The sequence below is a fragment of the Candoia aspera genome, chromosome 2 (assembly GCF_035149785.1).
Source record: "Candoia aspera isolate rCanAsp1 chromosome 2, rCanAsp1.hap2, whole genome shotgun sequence".
NCBI lineage: Eukaryota > Metazoa > Chordata > Lepidosauria > Squamata > Boidae > Candoia > Candoia aspera.
The window spans coordinates 24,961,656-24,981,556 of NC_086154.1; the positions used below are offsets into that span (position 1 = coordinate 24,961,656).

Consider the following 19,901-nt stretch of genomic DNA (forward strand, 5'->3'; position numbering starts at 1 on the left):
TTTGGTATCGGGATATAAGTTGATTTTTTCCAATCTGATGGCCATTCTTGTGTTTTCCAAATTTGCTGGCATATAGCATGCATTACTTTGACAGCATCATCTTGCAAGATTTTGAACAGTTCAGCTGGGATGCCGTCGTCTCTTGCTGCCTTGTTATTAGCAACGCTTCTTAAGGCCCATTCAACCTCACTCTTCAGGATGTCTGGCTCTACCTCACTGACCACACTGTCAAAGCTATCCCCAATATTGTTATCCTTCCTATACAGGTCTTCTGTATATTCTTGCCACCTTTTCTTGATCTCTTCTTCTTCTGTTAGGTCCTTGCCATCTTTGTTTTTGATCATACCCATTTTTGCCTGGAATTTACCTCCAATGTTTCTAATTTTCTGGAAGAGGTCTCTTGTCCTTCCTATTCTATTGTCTTCTTCCACTTCCACGCATTGCTTGTTTAAAAATAATTCCTTATCTCTTCTGGCTAACCTCTGGAATTTTGCATTTAATTGGGCATATCTCCCCCTATCACTGTTGCCTTTTGCTTTCCTTCTTTCTTGGGCTACTTCTAGTGTCTCAGCGGACAGCCATTTTGCCTTCTTGGTGTTCTCTTTCTTTGGGATGTATTTTGTCACCGCCTCCTGAACAATGTTGCGAACATCTGTCCAGAGTTCTTCCAGGACCGTATCTACTAAATCTAGTCCCTTAAATCGATTCTTCACCTCCACCGCATATTCCTTAGGAATATTAGTGAGCTCATATCTAACTGATCTGTGGGTCTTCCCTAATCTCTTTAGTCTGATCCTAAATTGTGCAAGAAGAAGTTCGTGATCTGAACTACAGTCAGCTCCAGGCCTTGTTTTTACCGACTGTATAGATGTCCGCCATCTTTGGCTGCAAAGGATGTAGTCAATCTGATTTCGGTGTTGTCCATCTGGTGAAGTCCATGTATAAAGCCGTCTCTTAGGTTGTTGGAAGAGAGTGTTTGTTATGCAGAGTGAGTTGTCTTGGCAAAATTCTATCAGCCTATGTCCTGCTTCATTTTGTTCTCCCAGGCCATGCTTACCTGTAATTCCAGGTGTCATTTGACTGCCCACTTTAGCATTCCAGTCTCCTGTGATGAAAATAACATCTCTTTTAGGCGTGTTGTCCAGTAGGTGCTTCAGGTCCTCATAGAACTGCTCTACTTCAGCTTCTTCAGCATCTGTGGTTGGGGCGTATATTTGGATCACTGTGATGTTAGATGGCTTGCCCTGAATTCGAATTGAGATCATTCTGTCCTTTTTGGATTGTATCCAAGCACTGCGTTAGCCACTTTACAATTAATTATGAAGGCTACTCCATTTCTTCTGTGGTCCTCTCATCCACAGTAGTAGATCTGGTGGTCATTTGATGTGAAGTGGCCCATTCCAGTCCATTTCGGTTCACTGACGCCCAAAATGTCTATCTTTAATCTTGACATCTCACCAATAACCACATCCAATTTGCCCTGGCTCATAGATCTTACATTCCAGGTTCCAATGGCGTGTTGATCCTTAGAACATTGGATTCGCCGTTCACCACCAGCACCGTTGGCCGCTAGCCGTCCTTTCGGCTTTGAGCTAGCTGCGTCATCACGTCTGGGGCTAGTTGAGCTCATCCTCTGTTCCTCCCCAGTAGCATTTTGACCATCTTCCGACCTGGGGGTCTCATCTTCCCATGGCATACCGACATATCTCTGGTTGTACTGATCCATTGAGTTTTCACGGCAAGAATACTGAGGTGGGTTGCCATTACCTTCCTCAGGGATCGCATTTAGTCTGACCTCTCTGTCATGACCTTCTCGTCTTGGGTAGCCCTTCACAGTTTAGCTCATGGCATCATTGAGGTGCTCAAGCTCCAGCACCACGTCAAGGTAACGATCCTTTGCTGAAGCCATTTGAGGTACTATGGTTCAAAAAGTGTTGCCTTATAATGCAGCATTTCGCCCAGTTAAAGGTTACAAAGTGTCAAACAGACACAACAGTTTTAGTAGTATATAGATACATGAATATTGAGTTGTTTGGTTATTAAGGTGCTTTTATGCTGCTGAGTCATTAAATGGCTTACAAATAGCGACATACAAATGCATGCTAACAAATTATTTGTTATATAATTTGTTACATAATTTGTCATTACATCAAACAATAAATACAATCAACAGTTATAATAATAAAACTACAGCACTGTATATCATCAAACAACAGAAATTCATCACATACTCAGTTACCTCTCTCCAGTCTTTCCTCAGTCCCCAAATCTATTGTAGAGAAATCATGTTCTTAAAAGCTTCCCAAATATCAAAAGTGAGAGATGACTCTTATATCTGACAGGAGGAAATATCACAGGAGGGGAGCTCCTGCAGAGAATGCTTGCCTCTGTGTCCCCTCTTGTCTCACCTTGCAAGGAATAGGGATTTTCAGCAAGCACCCTCTACCCATACACTTTCAGTAGGCAGATTTGTTTCACAGTAAGTCATGAAGATAACCAGGCTCCAAGCCATGAAGGATCATCAGCACCTTGAATTGTAGCAGGAAACATACACAACCAATATTGATATTATGACAACACTAGGTTGTCCTAGTGACTTTTGTCAGCTTTCTGCATATGAAAACATCCTAAATAGATTATAGTTTCCTTTTAGAATTGAAATTGGAAACTGGGGCTACCAAGTTCCGAATAAAAGAATATATGGAACCAAGTTCAGCACACAAATTGAGGAACTGAAAAATTACCTCTTTACAACACTCAGCCTCTGAATTCATATTACCTGACTGAGCGGTAGGAACGGGATCTTTGGGAATAGGTTACTTGTGTCAGTGTAGCTTTTGTTAGGCATGAATGGATAGCATTTCTGGATGGGCTTCATATGGATTTACGTGTTGTCAAAGCAGGAAGTGGATATGTGTAGAATAAATACATTTTTCTTCAATCCCATCTCCTTTTTAAAAATCTCCTTTTTTAAAATGGATTCTCTCTCTATCATCTTGTACTTTAGCAAGTGCTAAAACTACTGAGTTTAATTTTACCTTAGTGCAAAACAACAGCAGCTGAGAAGAGACATACGGCTTTTTTACTGCCCCTTAAATGCACATGTTATAGGTAGAAAGAGACAAAAAGATTCAAGTTTTAAATTTTTAAACACCTTGGCAATATTTATTTCACATGTGTTTTAAATATATTATACATAAATGTAAATATATAATATTTAATATAATATATTTACTGTGAATAACATAATATATAAATATAAATACTAAATATATTATACATGAATAAAATTATATATAAATATATAAATTTATATAATATAAATGTTAAGACATAAAAGTTCAAGCAACTAGAGAATTACTTCTGGGGTGATAGTAAAATCAGCTGGGCCACTATAATGGTATAATAAGATGGAACAGAACTCATTTTTGTATTATAGGCAAATTGACTAGAGGTGTACAAAACATTTCTAAATAGATCTATCAGGAATTCTGTTTTGAGCACAAAACCAGCAATTTCTTTTATTGTAGAAACGTTTCAATCTCGCAGCAGTGTTTTGCACTTAAAGCTGTTTCTGGTTCAGAATACTTAGAGAATGCTCAAAAAAATCAGTTTTAAACTCAAGGCAGGATACACTCAGAACAGCATTTCAAACTCAATACAGGATATTTTGAGTTCGAGATAATTCAAAATTGAAATGTTTTGCGTATTCTTAATACTAACATAAACCAGAAGCTTTGTTTGGACTGGTGTTGGTAAACTAGGTTAGAAGAAAATATATAGTACTACCTTTTGAAAATATTTAGTTTGATAGCATGAAAAATGGAGAGTGCATTGCTTTTGATTATTCTGGAACCAGAATAAAAACTCCAGTCAACTGCACTGCAGTAATCTTAATTATGTTAATTTTTTTCTTCTATCCCCTTACTAAATTGAATTATTTTTTGATAATTCCATGCTTTCTCAGTAAATTTAGTATCAGCAGACTTTCTTAGTATTGTAAAATGTATTGCTTCTCACAGCAAACTCAGTAATCTCTTCCGAGAAATAATATTAGGTTTTCACAAGGGATATAGAAGTCACAGAAAGAAATGTGGTTTTCATTCAAACAATTTCATTTGATTATAGTTAACATCAGAGTTAACAATTGATCCTGAGAACAAAAAGAGTTAGTATAAACAAATTTCCTAACATATTAAAATAAACATTGACAAATTACCTTCAATAAATTGTTAATTATAGTGGACAGATTAAAATTCTAAGTAAATATCAAGACAACCAATCTTGATTTTCCTTACCTGTAAACAAACTGCTTCAAAAATATTTTACCACCATCCCTAGATTTTTTAAAATAACCAAGTATTTAATAGCTCATTCACAGTATCATGTTTTGTGAAACAAATGTAATTGGTAGCACCTAAGTGTGTGAGACATGTTTCAAATTTGAAGTGCTTTGTTTCCAGCATGAAAAATTTCATGCATTCCTGGTTGCAACTTGAACTAAAGTTAATGAAGTGTAATCATTAGTGATATAATTATTGCTGAGTAAGAAAATACCTACTAAATAGGTAGGAAAAGTACATCCCTCTGACGTTCTTCTGTGTTCTGTTTGTTTTTTGTCCAGACCAAGTTAATTCTAGATTCCGTGCTATACCCATGCTAAATTAGTTACAAAACTATGAATGTTATATAAGCTGTTTTGCTGAGAAAAGAAGTGAAATTATTTAGTTGTTAATTGTGTACTTCTTTAAAACTATTTTAATTAACAAAGTGTGGTCAGTACATGAGAAAAAATTGACTGGCAAGCTAATGCCAGTGCAGTTTATATCTGGAGCATGAAAATTAGGAATAGATATGGTAGAACACATTATTTTCAACTACATGAGTGAACTACCTCTCATGTGCTTTCATCTCATGTCTCCTCTAATGCACTGGTAAAGAGATTGAAAGTATTCAGTTCCAAGTTTAAATAAATTGAAATTCAGAGAACCGTAAATTCCAAATTATGATTTGTTTCATTTAAGAACCAACCAGCACTGAATGTTATTTTCAGATACTGGCTTGTTTATTAATTAATGTTCAAATAATCCTCAAAGCATTAGATAAAGGACTCCTTTTTGTGAAAATCAGAAGTGGGCACTCTATTCACATGTCAGGATGACATACTGTAGTTTCCTATCACATCTGAACCTGGTCTTAGAAAATGATTGCCTTCTGTTTTACAGGTATAAGATTGCAATACTGTACCAGGAAGTAAGCCCCATTGAATTCCCTTCAGTAACTGGCTCTTTTGAAAATAAGCTGGGTGCCTACTACAAAATACTGTCACAGCTGTCTTGAGTGTTCTCTGGGTACAAAGTTGAGGTATAAATTTAATAATAATAATACTGGGACCGCTTGGATTTTCAGTCAGTAACTGTAAAGTATTTTAGTAGTTATTTTATTATTTTCTCAGAATTTGTATTTTAGATGCAGAGATTTATTTTTCCCTCTAATTATTTAGTTCGGCATTATGTATGCACGTGGAATTAATATATAGATAGTTCAGAAGATGTTCTACTACATTTGCAACAGAAAATCTGTGTTTAGTGTGTTCCAAAACTTGCTAACATCCAACTTTATGTGAAAACATAAAATTATATTATTTTAAAATATTAGGAGATAGCTATAAGGAATTAGACTATAGGGTTCTAATAGGGGAAAGTACCATTTTATTCCATGCGTGAGATTCAAGTTATAGACGTTGTTGAAAAGTCTCAAGAAACATAATGTTTTTACAGTCTGCCAATTGGGATTATATTCCTATATACAGTTGTAATCGAAATTATTCAACCCCCATTGCAAATCAGGTTGATTGTCAAAATGTACAGACTTTCAGCTGTTTGCAATGAACAAATCAAACAAAAGCAATCGAAATAGCTCAACACAACGAATGCTTCAAATGGTGTCCCCAAAGTCTGTAACTGCTTGGTATTTCTATCCAGTAACTTGTAGTGATGTTCCAAATATTTGACTCTTTACTGAGCCACAGCATACAGTATATAAAAATACTCGCAGGTTGAGCTAGTCTCCTGGTGACAGTATCTATGTGGTTTTCTTGGCAGAGTTACAGAAATAGTCTTGCTTTCTTCCAAGATTTTTTTTTTAATTGACTTCCCAGCCTAGCCTCCAGTTGTGGCTTCTGAGGCAGGCCTCCATCCAAATACTGAGGCCCAAAGTATAACAATTTGTTAGTAATTTTTAATATCTCTTCGTTGTAAACTTTGTAGAGCAGGGGTTCTTAACCTGGGGTCCATGGACCTCTTGGGGATCAGCAGATAGATTTCAGGGAGTTCACTAACCTCTAACTGAAATGTACCTTGTCTTGTTAATGATTTATTGAATTAATAAAGAAGCATATTTATTACTATATTACATATTTGTTATTTTTTAATATTTTGATAACTGTATTTGAGCATAATTGGCTTCCTTTGTAATATTTTATATTAAACATACAGTATATATTGTATATATTTTGCACATTTAATTATATTTTTCTGAGAAGGGGGTCTGTAGGTTTTGCCAGACTCTTAAAGGGGTTCATGGCACAAAAAGGTTAAGAATCCCTTTTGTATAATGTAGTTTGGAATCTTCCACCTGAAGATTTTACATAACATATTACCTCAGCCATGTGAGAAATAGTTTACAACGTTTTTAAAGAAAATCTCATTTGAAAATCCTAAATAGTATGTTAGTAAAGTATGGAGTGTTTATTTATGTACCCTGCAGTGTACATTTAAGTTTACTGTTCAGTTTTGTTTCACTTTCTCTAATAAGAATTATACTTCTGGGACATTAGATGGTTAAGTTATAATGTGATGTTTCATAAAAAGCTAATTCTCCTGCCTGTGCTGAGAAACAAGCCCACAATATCCATTGTTACATATAGGTGTCTCACATTATAGATAGATAAATATTCTAATTGTTTTCCTACATTTGTGCAAGCTAGATAACAACAAATTGGTCAACTCTCAATACAGCTTCAGTATGTTATTTTTGTACTAATTACTAATTACTCTGCCCAGGCTTAACAGTGTTCTGCTTAATATAAATTTGTTCCTTACTCAACTCTGTGTGAATAATGGTAAAATAATATTTATTCTGAAGAAGACAACATAATAGACTTTGTAAAAATGCAAGAATGTTTTATAACATATGAACCTCAGTTGATGATCTTCTTTGGAGGCCCTTCTGTATTTCTCAGTATTCAGAGAAAATGAGTACAGAAAACTGGGATAGAAACCTTCTGGCACCAAAGTGGGGAAACCATGTTAGAGTGACCATATTAATGTGGCATATTCATGTTTAGTTTTAGGAAGATGGTTAACTTTTTTTTTTTTGTAGTGCTGCTGAATATTTTTCAAATTATTTTGAGCATTTTATCTCCAGTCTTGGTTTTCAAATATTTTTTCCTTATTTTTAACTCTCCTGTATGGAATGTCTTATCTTTTTAAATCATTATGTTTTGAATTGTAGATCACCTTGGGAAGCTTTTATGAGGAGAAAGGTGACTCAGAAATGCTTTTATAAATACAAATACATAACTACACGTTTTCCCCCTTCGGGCCTCTTCCACCTGCTGCTTTTGAAATATGATATCAGAGCTTCAGTGATGGTGACATCAAATGTTTCTTTTACATAAATTGTACACTGATTCTGATTAGCAGTGAGATACACTTTTTGTACTTTTTATTTTAGATATGCCAATATTTGGTCTTTGCCCAGCTCATGATGATTTCTATTTGGTGATGTGTAACCACTGTAATCAGGTCGTAAAACCACAGGCATTTCAATCACATTATGGTAAGTACTGAACCGTTTTTTAATTGTTAGGGGTTGAAGATTAAGCTTGGCAGCTTTTTATTATCCTTGTTTATTATCTTAAAAGCTGATGGTGCATTTGCATTATGTAAATATAGAAAAATATGAATAATGCATTATATGTTAAATTATTAGAAATAATAACTGGACATTTCTAATGTTTAGGGAAATAATGTTAGCACAATAATACTCTCTGAGTATTATTAACACTCAATATTAACACTAGGAATATTATTCTTTGTATTTTTTTATTACAAAGCAAGCTTGGATTTTGGCCTTACAACTGAATAAATACTGTCTGCCATTATGTGCTATCAGTATGGAGTCCGTTTTTGGTAATTCAAACCAGTTGTGCAAATAATACTGTGTTAAAAATGTAAATTTGAATACCGTGTCCACCATATGTTCTAGCTATGCTTCAGCGGGATTCTAGAGAGAATATCCTTGTTTGCAAGGAATTAATGCTAAGAAAATGTTATGCATAGGATTGAATATGCACTAAATTATCAAAAATAATCATATCTGGGCAAGTATTCAGTTGTCCTTTCAACTGTATCTTTTGATTTGTAGTTTAAGTTCTGCTGTTTAAAAATAACCTAGTGAGGCTCAGCTAGGTGGCAGCACTTCACTGTTCTGGTTAATGTGAAAAAGCTGAGCGGAAGCAGACCCAGTTAGTACTTGGGCTGGAGAAATCCTAAGGCTGTACATTTCTGCACTAAGACAGATATGTTTCTCAGAAAGGCAGTGAAAGAAAACATGAATGTGTCCATGAAATCAACAGGAATTGGGTTTTCCTTAAAATACAGTATTTTCTGAGTTATTAGTTTCTGTATTATTATAGGTATTAGGATCTGATGACCATAAAGGTTGTTAGGAATTGATTGTTTTCCCAAAACCAAAATGTTAATATAGCTGTTTTAACTTGCATTAGTAATTTAATGCAATGTTGACAGGATTTTACTAGCAGAAATATTGGAGAAATATTATCATTTTAATGTGAGAAACAATCTTATATACTCAACCAACTGCAGCTGATTTATATCTTCTCATCTGGTGCCTCCAGTGATTATGAGCAAAAGCATGCATACTTCTAAACAACTGTGCACATTGATTGCTAAGGGTTGCACATGGGTTTTAAGTCTATCCAGCTGAAGATAGCTTTGTAACTTAAAACCTTACTTTATCAGAGTTCTGTTTATAGGGAATTTGTAGGTATATTCATTTAAAAGTGTTTATAGTTTCCCTACCAACCATGACGCTATAGTGGTTTAAAAGTTTATGAATCCTTTTGAGTTTTAATATTTCTGCATAACAATGACCTAAAACATGATCTTTTCTCCACATAAGTCCTAAAACTAGATAAAGAGAACCCAATTAAACAAATGAGTCAAAAATATTATACTTATTTATTTATTGAGGAAAATTATTCAAAGCTAGATATTTGTGTGTGATAAAAGTATGTGAACCTTTGCTTTTAATAAATGGCATGCCCCCCTTAGGCACCAATAACTGCAACTAAACATTTCCAATAACTGTTGATCAGTTTTGCACGTTGGCCCATTCCTCTTTACAGAATAGCTTCAACTCAGGGATGTTGATAGGTTTCCTTGCAGGAACTGCCTGCTTCAGGTCCTTCCGCAACATTTCTGTAGGATAAAGGTCAGGACTTTGACTTGGCCATTCCAAAACATTAACTTTCTTCTGCTTTAACCATTCTTTGGTTGTACAACTTTTGTGTTTTGGGTCATTGACTTGCTGCGTGATCCACTTTCTCTTGAACTTCAGTTCACGGACAGATACCCTGACATTTTCCTGTAGAATTTGCTGGCATAATTCAGAATTCATGATGGCAAGCCATCCTGGTCCAGAGGCAGCAAAGTAGGCCCAAACCATAATATTGCTACCACCATGTTTCACAGATGGGATACGGTTCTTATGTGGGAACACAGTGTTTGCCTTTCACCAAACATAATGCTTTTCATTCAAGCCAAAAAGTTCTATTTTGGCCCCATTTGTCCACAGAACATTCTTCCAAAAGCTTCCTGGCTTGTCCACATGGTCTTTTGAAAACTGTAGACGGGCAGCAATGTTCTTTTTGGAGAGTAGTGGCTTTCTTTTTGCAACCCTGCCATACGCACCATTGTTCAGTGTTCACCTGATGATGCTCTCATGAACACTGACATTCGCCAGTGCAAGAGAGACCTTTAGTTCCTTAGAAGTTACCCTGGGGTTCTTTGAGACCTCCTCGAGTATCACACACCTTGCTCTTGGTGTGATCTTGGTTAATCAACCACTCCTGGGGAGGGTAACAATGTATTGAATTGCCTCCATTTGTACACGGTGTGCCTGACAGTTGCCTGGTGGAGTCCAAACTCTTTGGAAATCGTTTTGTGACCTTTTCCAGCTTGATGAGCATCAACCATTATTTTTCAGAGGTCCTCAGAAATCTCATTTGTTCAAACCATAACAGTTCCACATACCTGTGCAGTATCACAGATCAGTCTTTGATAGTGAATACCCAGAATGCTATTCTTTAAATAAGGTAGGACCTCCCAAACTCATGCCTGATTATCATCCCATTAATTGAAACACCTGACTCTAATTTCCCCTTCAGATGAACTAATAATCCTAAAGGTTCACATACTTTTGCCACACACATATGTAGCTTTGGATAATTTTCCTTAATAAAGGAACAAGCATGTTTTTGCCTCATTTCTCTAATTGGGTTCTCTTTATCTAGTTTTAGGACTTGTGTGGAGAACAGATTATGTTTTAGTTCATATTTATGCAGAAATATTGAACATTCAAAAGGGTTCACAAACTTTTAAGCACCACTGTATAATTGTCCTCGTATTCTCCCGTTCAAAGCAAATTCATGAATAATGTAGGAAAAATAAAGCTTGCTAATTAAAAAAAGAAATTGGTATAGACATGGTATTTAGTGGTTTCCTACTTGGGATCAGACAGCTGCTTCCTCAGTCTCTCTGCCATAATCATATATCTGTAGATTCTCACAAATCTGCACCCCCCCACCCCCAGTTTTCATTACTATCCTAGGAGGTTTGTGATTCTTGCCTATTACAGCCATTACTTGTGTAGATTATTCGTATCGGCATATTTCATCCATGTGTATACAATCTGAAAGTTTGGATTGCTCATATAAGGTGACAGTTACCTTCTGGTCAGTTTGCAGATTGAGAATAGTGTTTTAGAATACGTTAAAAGTCTAAACAAAATTCTCAAAATCCATGTCAGAATTCTTTACTGCTAATTAGATTTTGTAATCAGATTGTGAAAAATTCTCATTGAAAAATTGAAAACATGGGAAGAAATTGACCTCTCCTCCCAAATGGTTTACTTTTTTTCTGATTAAAATGGGAGTCCCCAACCTTTTGGGGCCATTTACTATATTTTGAATAGATTGTGAGGTCCTTTACAGAATTGCTACAGTTGGAGAGATTAAATCAGAAAAGAAGTTATTTACCAGAAGTCAAAGTTGGGAAGATGTTCCCTGTTAACCGTTTTCAGCCCCACTTCTGCCAGCCATCTATTAATACCCAGGCTGTGCAAAATATTTTAAATTTGAAATGACTCACCATGCTCAAAACAGTTATTTTGAGTTTGAACTGTGTTGTTCCAGCCTTACGGGAAGTCTTCTGATGCTGAACCAATGAGTCTCAAAGTGTTTGACTCTTAAACAATTCCTATCATTTATTTATTTGTCCGTTCGTTTGTTTTCTGGATGGAGGGCAATACTGCCAAGCAATTTACTGCAGTTACTAACCATTTAATATCCATGAGGGTTATGTGAAATTTAGAAAGAGGTTGATGTTGAAGATAATGCTCTTATTTTGTTAAATGTAGGTTTAACCGTTTTAAACCAAATTAAAATAATAAATCAAAATAAATTTAAATAAAATAAAATAAAATAACAGAGAGCCAGTTTGGTGTGATGGTTAGGGCATCAGGCTAGAAACCGGGAAACCATGACTTCTAGTCCTGCGTTAGGCACAAAGCCAGCTAGGTGACTTGGGCCAATCACTCCTTCTCAGCCCTAGGAAGGTGGCAATGGCAAATCACTTCCAAAATCTTGTCAAGAAAACTGCAGGGATTTGTCTAGGCAGTTGGCAGGAGTCAAAAACTGACTCAAAGGCCTGCATGTGCACGCTCACACACACACACACCTCTCTTTAATATAAAGAGATTAATGTAAAGTAAGAGGAGCCCAAGGGACCTTGAGGGCCCTAAGGAAACACCTGCATGCATGCTCATGGTCATCTTACTGATAACTCCAGGATGCAAAGGTATATCCCACCCTATCTTAACCTGACAGTAACCAATACTTACAGTCAGCTCTTACTGCTGCTAGTTGGGAATGTGGCTTATAATTGGAATAATTGGAAACTATATTTGTGATGATGATCACATTTACCCTTTTCATAGCCACATTTCACTCCTGACTCATATTCTGTTTATAATCAATTATTATTTCATAATATTTTTTCACAATCTCTGTTGCCCAGCCAGATATCCCAATCTCAAATGTTTATTTCATTTGTGTTTCTAAGTAAATAATACTGTATTAGTTCATATTTGTTTTATTTTATGTATAAATACAAACTATTTTCTATTATTTTCAGCCCAACCCACCCAGTTTTAGTCATCTTTACATTTGATACACATTAGCTCTATCTCTGTCCAAGTAATTGATAAAAATGCTGAAGGGTATAGGTCCTAGGACTGTAGTTGGCAAACCATTGACATATTTCTTGAGTCCCATCTTTTCTATCCTTTTTGAACCATCTACTGTATGCATCCACTTTATTGTTATGCCATCCATTCCAGTTAACCAGTTTGCTAATCAGAATGTCATGGGTGTTTTTTCAAAAGCTTTGCTGAAATCAATTTAAGTCTACAACATTCCAGTCATCTACTAAGGAATCTCTCTACAAAAAATGAGTTAAGATTTGTTCTTGACAAATCCATGCTGGTTTCTAGCAGTTATATGCAATTCAAGGTTCTTTCAGATCTATTTCTTACATCAGTTCTGCAGGATTCCTCCAAGATAATGTAATATGTAATGGCTCAGATGGCCCATCAGTAAGTTCATAGGATTCGTGTCCTGGAACTCATTCAGAGTAAACAGGTATTCCATGTCTCTGTCAGTCATAATTTAATCTGGTGAAAGAAAGAAAATGTAGCTGCATAGCTTAAAACCGGACAAGAAGCCTATGACCTTCCAATTGCCGTGGAACTGCAACTCCCAGCATTCCTCCCGGAGGACCATACTGACTGGAGCTACTGGGTTTTATCATTCAACAATTTATTATTTTCTATTAGTTTATTTAACTTTATTTCAGTTTTTTCCATATTTTGAATTAAATGTTTTTTTCAAAGTTTTTCTTTCAATTAAATATTTTCAAAGTTGGCAGCAATTATTATAAATTAGCATTATTAATCATCACCACAGAAATAAATAGTATCTCAGATTAAATACCTGAGCTTATATAACAGGAGTTGTTTCTTTTCTACAAAACTTGGCACAGTGATAGTCGCAGAATATTTACCTTCCACTGTTGTCATAGAAATTAGTACAAACTATTTATTGAGAACACTATCCTACCCACTGATTTTGATTATTAAAATTTGTCTGAACAAAGAAAATCACTGTTTCCTTTTGGATTCTTCCCTTTCCTGACTTACTCTCTCTCACTGTATATTAGCATACATAAACTTGCATTTTTACAGCTTCTTATATTTATATTTTTGTTGGTAAGTAGTACATTTTTAAAGCATACTCATAGTGCGTTTAACATTAAATGTTTTCTTCCACTGTTCTCAAAAGAATATTATGAACATGGCACAGAGAAGAGAATGTTATTTAATTATTCATATAGTTCTTAGTATTTCCCAAATGATTCTTATGATTATTAAGAAACCCTTCAAAAGGATATGTGGTATTCACTTAAAAAAGGAATTAAGTTTAACCTTTTACATTATTCTTTACAAGATGTAGTTCAGTCCTTAATGATAAAACTCTGTTAATCTTTTTGAGACAGTGCTACTCAGATTTATTTGGTAGAATTATGTTAATCAGATTTTAACATTGGTTAATAGAGGGACAAATTCTGACTTCTAGAATGGGCTTATTTATTTAAACAATTTATAAGGCTGCCCATCTCCCAAAAGTGGGCAGCGTACAGGGGTTAAAACCACCACCACAACAGTTAACCAAAACCAAATGCCTGAGGCTAAGACAATACAACTCATGAAGAATACATAACCACATTAACCAGCAAAGCTCTCCTAACCACAAAGCCCAAATGCTTGGGAGAACAAGGTCTTTAATGCCTTACAGAAGGCTAACAGGTTCGGGGCCCTACTAATCTCTGGCAGCTGTTCCATTGGGGAGGTACTCGCCCAGCAGCTTGATGTAGATATTAAATAAGAGCAAGGAGAATAGAGCCCTGAGGCATCCTACAGAGCAGGGCCCGAGAGAAAAGAGGAGAACCACCATAAGATTGTGCCTCCCAATCCCCTAAACTGGCCCAGAAAGATGCAATGATCAATGGTATCGAAGGCCACTGAGAGATCAAGGAGGGCCATGGTAGATGCACTACCCCCATCTCAAGCCAACCAGTGGTCATCAACCATTGTGATTAATGCTGTCTCAGTAAATCCTAACTGGAAGAGGTTCAGATAATCTGCTTCTTCCAGGGTCTCCTGAAGCTACAGGCCAACCAGTTTCTCAACAGTCATCCATAAAAGGGATGGCACATTGAAGTCCCCCAAGACCATAATCCTGAGGAACTCTACTGCCAAGACTCAAGTGGTTCTGGTACAGAAGTTGCTGGCAGCAGGGCAGCTGTTGGAGCAGGGAGTTGCAGCAGGGAGGCTGGGGATCAAAAGCAACAGTTCCTTCTGATCCCCTGCAGCTCAACTTCACAGTACTTACACTTCTGGATCTTGCACCAAGGTGGGAGATTGATGGGTACCAAGCCTTTTCTTTAATGCAGACAGTATGTGTCTCAGTCTTCTACTGGGGAAAGTGTATATTTCCTTCTCTGAATAAGGTTTGAAGTGTTAGATCCCTCATTAGATTCCTTCGTGATTTAAATATTCCATAAGTTATTGTGTCGCATAAACTGTCTGCTAAGTGGAGAGTAACACTTATTGGGGAGAAAAAAGAATTCATGAGATAGGATGTGTAAGTCTTGAGGAAGGTCTTCAGTATCAATAGGTGATGATGGATAGGGTCATCTCCTTTAATTTTTATTTATTTTATTTTCTATACCGCCTTTATTATTTTTATAAACATACCTAATACTCCTTCCTCCTCCTATTTTCCCCACAACAACAACCCTGTGAGGTGAGTTGGGCTGAGAGAGGGACAGGCCCAAGGTCACCCAACTGGCTTTCATGCCTAAGGCGGAACTAGAACTCTCAGTCTCCTGGTTTCTAGCCCGTTGCCTTAACCACTAGACCAAACTGGCTCTATATATGTGATAAAGAAAGACAACATGTAGAAGAAAAGATGAGGTTCTGATCAGGTCACTTGGAACAAAATACTGATCTTTCTACAGTACCTTACTGAACAATGCAAGATCTCGCAAAACTGCAGGTGCACCTAAGTTCTTTCCACAGTAGTGGTATTAGCCTACATAATATCACAGTGTAATAATGTCCACTAAAAGTCTTACTGAGAACAACTTATAGTCGAGCAGAAAAGTTTTTATTTGCTACATGTACTTTAGATTATAATTAGTATAAAAATAGTTTCTAAAATGCTTACTGTGTTTTAAGTGGTATCTGAAATTCTAGATTCCCCATCTGCTGAGATTTATTTGCCAAAATAAAATCTGTTGTGCCTCTTTTTTTTTTCACAGCAAGGAACCTCATCCTATCTGTCTAGTGCCAGACAAGCGCAAGTTGTGGCTGACTACCAATAGGCCTGAGTTAATTTCTGTCTATAGTTTAACAAATTACCATTAAAACTTGAGTCAGTTCCATATAAATGCTTATCCAGTCCTCAAACAGTAGTTCACCAACTCCAGAACTCCAAATTCCAGCCGTGGGATTTAATCTCTAGTTCTAGTAATGGTTGATTTAATTTCTTCTTGGCAGAACTGTATGAAATTCTATCGCTGCTACAAGGAGCACTCTGGCACTTCCCCAGAAGCATTTTGCACTTCAGCTTCAGTGTAGGAAGTATTTCAATAAGTCATTGTTCTGCCAAGTGTCCAAGCAGTGATCAGGTGCTCAGACAATTGGTTCTTTTGGATCCAGAGACAATAAGCACACCAGTGAGTAAAGAGATTTTAAGCTTTATTATTAACTTAAGCCAACAGATTTAAACAGAAACATAGTTTAGATTGATTAAACAGAAGCTTACACAGCATAATATAAAGAAAGAAAAATCATAACATACCAAGCAAGTTGATACCGATCTCCCATAGGCTGTCAGGAGCCCCTTAATAAGGACAGCGGAGATACCCCAGGGTGGCTCAATTTCCACAGCACCCAGCGCTCAGGTCCGTGCAGGAGCTCCCAAACTCAAGAGGCAGTCCTAAGGTTTTTAACAAAGTGTGGCCCTAAAACCTCGTGACCCTGTTTCCATGGCGCAGAGACTGTAGGATCTGACCTTGACAGTTCCCAGGATCTGGAGCACCTCCTTATGACATAATCCAAGAGCCTTGGGAGCTACTCGGAGAAGCTAGTCCTTAACAAAAATCATCTTGGGGTTTTCTCTCCCCCACCCCCCATTTCAAACAAATAAAAAACAAGCCAGCTAAACATTTGTATAACTCAAAATAAAGTCTAAGCTTCTTCAAGTGAAGGAGAAAAATCAAAATGTTTCTCTTAAACTCCTCGAAATAACAAAGGTCTTCTGTGTTGCCACTACAGTCATTTTAACCAATCACCTCATTATTCTGAAATAATACATCATTTAATGGAGTATTGCCAATTGGGTAGCCATTCCAATAAAATAAGTAAACAAGGCCTGGAACTCTGTATCCATTACATACAAAGTAAAGCTAGAAATGCTTTGGTTGCACTGTAAGGCTTGTTCTAGTTTCAGTTACTGTCAAGTTATAGGAAAAAAGGTTTGAGCCATCTTTTCGGTTTAACCCAAAAACATACATTGTAAAGAGTTGCTTTCATTATGAATTGTTATGAAAGTAATATTTCCTTAAGGTATTGATGCCTCTGCATGAATTTTCTCCTTGTGCCCGTAAATTAGTATTTAGCAGTGGTTGAGAAAATGCTGTGGTTATTAGGGTTCATTTTACTGTATAATCTGTAATTAATAGTATTGCTGAAGCTGTCCTAACAGCCAGGAACCACGCTGAGACGAGGAATAGATCTCTAGTGTTTATTATTGCTACAGTAGACAGAAAATCCTAACAAACTGAAGAAGCGTGGGAAAAACCCAGATAGATAAACCCCAAAAGTTAAGGCGGGTCTGATCTGTGTCTCTTTGAATGGCTGCTTAACTCCTCAGTACTACGCATGCGTTTTCCCCCCTGGATCGGGGCCCCCTCCTGCTCGCCATCAATACTCATGACAGAAGCACTGTCTTTGCTGGTACATTTTGTTTTCTTCGTGCTTTTAACTCTGATTAGTATGAATCAAGTTTTACTTGAATATGTTGGAGTCTCTCAGTGGCTTCATTTGGAACTTTGGGAGAATGTCATAGGTGCTCCTAAAGAATGGCCACCGTAATGGATATGGCTAGTTACCAATAAATCATAAAGTTTGCAGAAGTGCAATAAAATTTATTCTGCTATCAGGAATACTTCTTACAACAGGAGAAATGTGTGTGTAAGTACTTGAACAAAGAAAATAAATGAGATAAATAGCCAGAATGGCATATACATACATTGAATCCCATAATACGCTAAATTAATATCTTGGGGCACTTAGACTGAAATGATATAAAAAGTAGGAAGAAGAATGGAGAAGCTTACAGAGCAATGGAGAGGAAGAAAAGAGAAGGAACAAATGAGGGAATTGGAATTTTAATGGAAAGGCAAGTAGAAGAAGGAAGGATGGCTGAAGCTAGTACTGAGACTGTCAGACTGCCTAAAGAAAATACAGATGGAGGATTTTGCACATTTAGTGTAGTGATCTTGTGATTTCTTTCCCAATGCAGCTGAATGTGCAAAAATTTTCCCATTAAGGGCAGCCCCATGTAGAGCAGATTGCTATAGTCCACATGCAAAGTGATTATGGCATGAATGACCATAAGAGCTTTCCAGTCAAGGAAACAGTGCAGTTGGCACACAAGATGATCTGTACCAAGACTTTCCTGGCCACAGTGGCATCTGCTGTTTGGAAAATCTCCAGAACCAGATAGTCTGTGAATCCATAGCCACTCGGTCTTGTTAGTCTTTCCTGCTCCCTGTCTCCATAGTTGGTCTAGAAAGGTACCATGATCAATGGTATTGAAAGTCACTGAGAGAACAAGGAAAACCAGGACAGTTGCACCACCCCCATCCTGGTTCTGCCAAAGGTAAATGCTGTCTGAGTACTCTGACCTGGCTTGAAACCTGAGTGAAAAGGATCTCTTCACTCGCTAGATCCCATCTATGATAAAATCTCCCTGTCCTTGTGCCTGAGAAAGAAGCCTCATACAAATAACTAGATATTGGAGTGAATCAACGGCTATCATTTTACTGCTATGCTCTATTCTGTGCTGGCAGGCTGCAAAAAAATGGGCTAAAATAATTGCCTTCTCCGTTTATCATAGGAATGCACCTCTGATTATCAAGGATTTTTTTTTAAATCATAGAGTAATAGTACTGCTAGTATTATGTCGATGAAGCTTCTCAGTTATCCAGGTGGAATTGTCTGTAGGTTGAGTCATAGCAACTGGATTTCTTTCTTTTTGGTTGAAATGTTTTGCTGCTTGTCCAAGCAGCTTCTTCAATCTGGGCAAAGGTTGGTAAGGGGACCCCATGCAGCCACCCTGGAAGACATATATGGGATCCCCTTACCAACCTTTGCCCAGACTGAAGAAGCTGCTTGGAAAAGCAGCAAAAAGTTTCAACCAAAAAGAAAGAAATGCAGTTGCCATGACTCAACCTACAGACTACTGCTAGTATTATCATGTTGCACTAAGTACTGTACTAAATCTGAGGTGTAACAATACTGCAGGTAGAGGCCTGGTTTGCAGCTCTTTCTAAGCATCAGTATGGCTGCTTTGTTTGTTTTTGGCTTAACATGATGTGTAAATCCAGCCATTATGGCTCAGCACCTGAAGCCACTGTGACTTGATAAATCATAGTGCGGGGCGGGATTATCCTGGATTGATACTCAATACAAAGGATACTGTGTACAACTTTTTTCACCATACCTCAAAAAGGATATTGTAGAAGTGGAAGAAATACAGCATCTAGAAGTTGAAGTAGTTCTCTTGTGGGAAAAGATAGAAATACTGTATATAAAATTATATTGGTTTGATGGGAACTAATGGGGAAAAATACACCGTCACCTTGTTTGAAATTTTCATTTCACTGGACTGGTTTAGGTAGGTTCTATGTCATGAGAGGATTGTCCTGATGAATTGGCCTCAAGCCCAGAGTTAAGTAATATACATAGGATAATGAACAGATTGTTTGACTTCTGATAGGGTGGAGGGCAAGGGGGGAATGTCTGAACAAAACCTTGAGCTTCCAGATATTCAGTTTAGCAGGGGTTGTCAAGCTGCTGCCTGCCTGCCTGCCTGAAGTAAGTTAAGACAATTTTAGGCATCTCCTCTTAAAGGATGTAGCAGCTAGTCTGATGTTGTATCTGATAACTGAATTTATACTGCCCTCTTAAGAATTACATTGCACAGTTGCTGAAAAGGGGCTTGTACTAAAATGTGTCTGTTGAAATTCAACCTTCTAGTCCAGCCTTTTTCAACCATTTTAGCCTGGAGGAGCCCTTAAAATAATTTTCAGGTCTCAGGGAACACCTGCATAAAAATTCTAACAAATACAAAAACCTCAGTATACAATTCATGTCCAACCTACACAATATATGCTTATGAACAACAG

At 36.9% G+C, this 19,901-nt stretch overlaps 1 protein-coding gene across 4 annotated transcripts in view; it reads left to right on the forward strand.

Moving 5' to 3' along the window:
• Nucleotides 1-19,901, forward strand: part of ATXN7 (ataxin 7) — a 132,004-nt gene that overhangs the window by 75,871 nt on the left and 36,232 nt on the right. For all 4 annotated transcript variants that reach the window (XM_063291528.1, XM_063291530.1, XM_063291527.1 and 1 more), the window contains one exon: nucleotides 7,738-7,842. In XM_063291528.1, coding sequence (XP_063147598.1) covers nucleotides 7,738-7,842 — 105 coding nt within the window. The remainder of the gene's footprint in view (nucleotides 1-7,737; nucleotides 7,843-19,901) is intronic.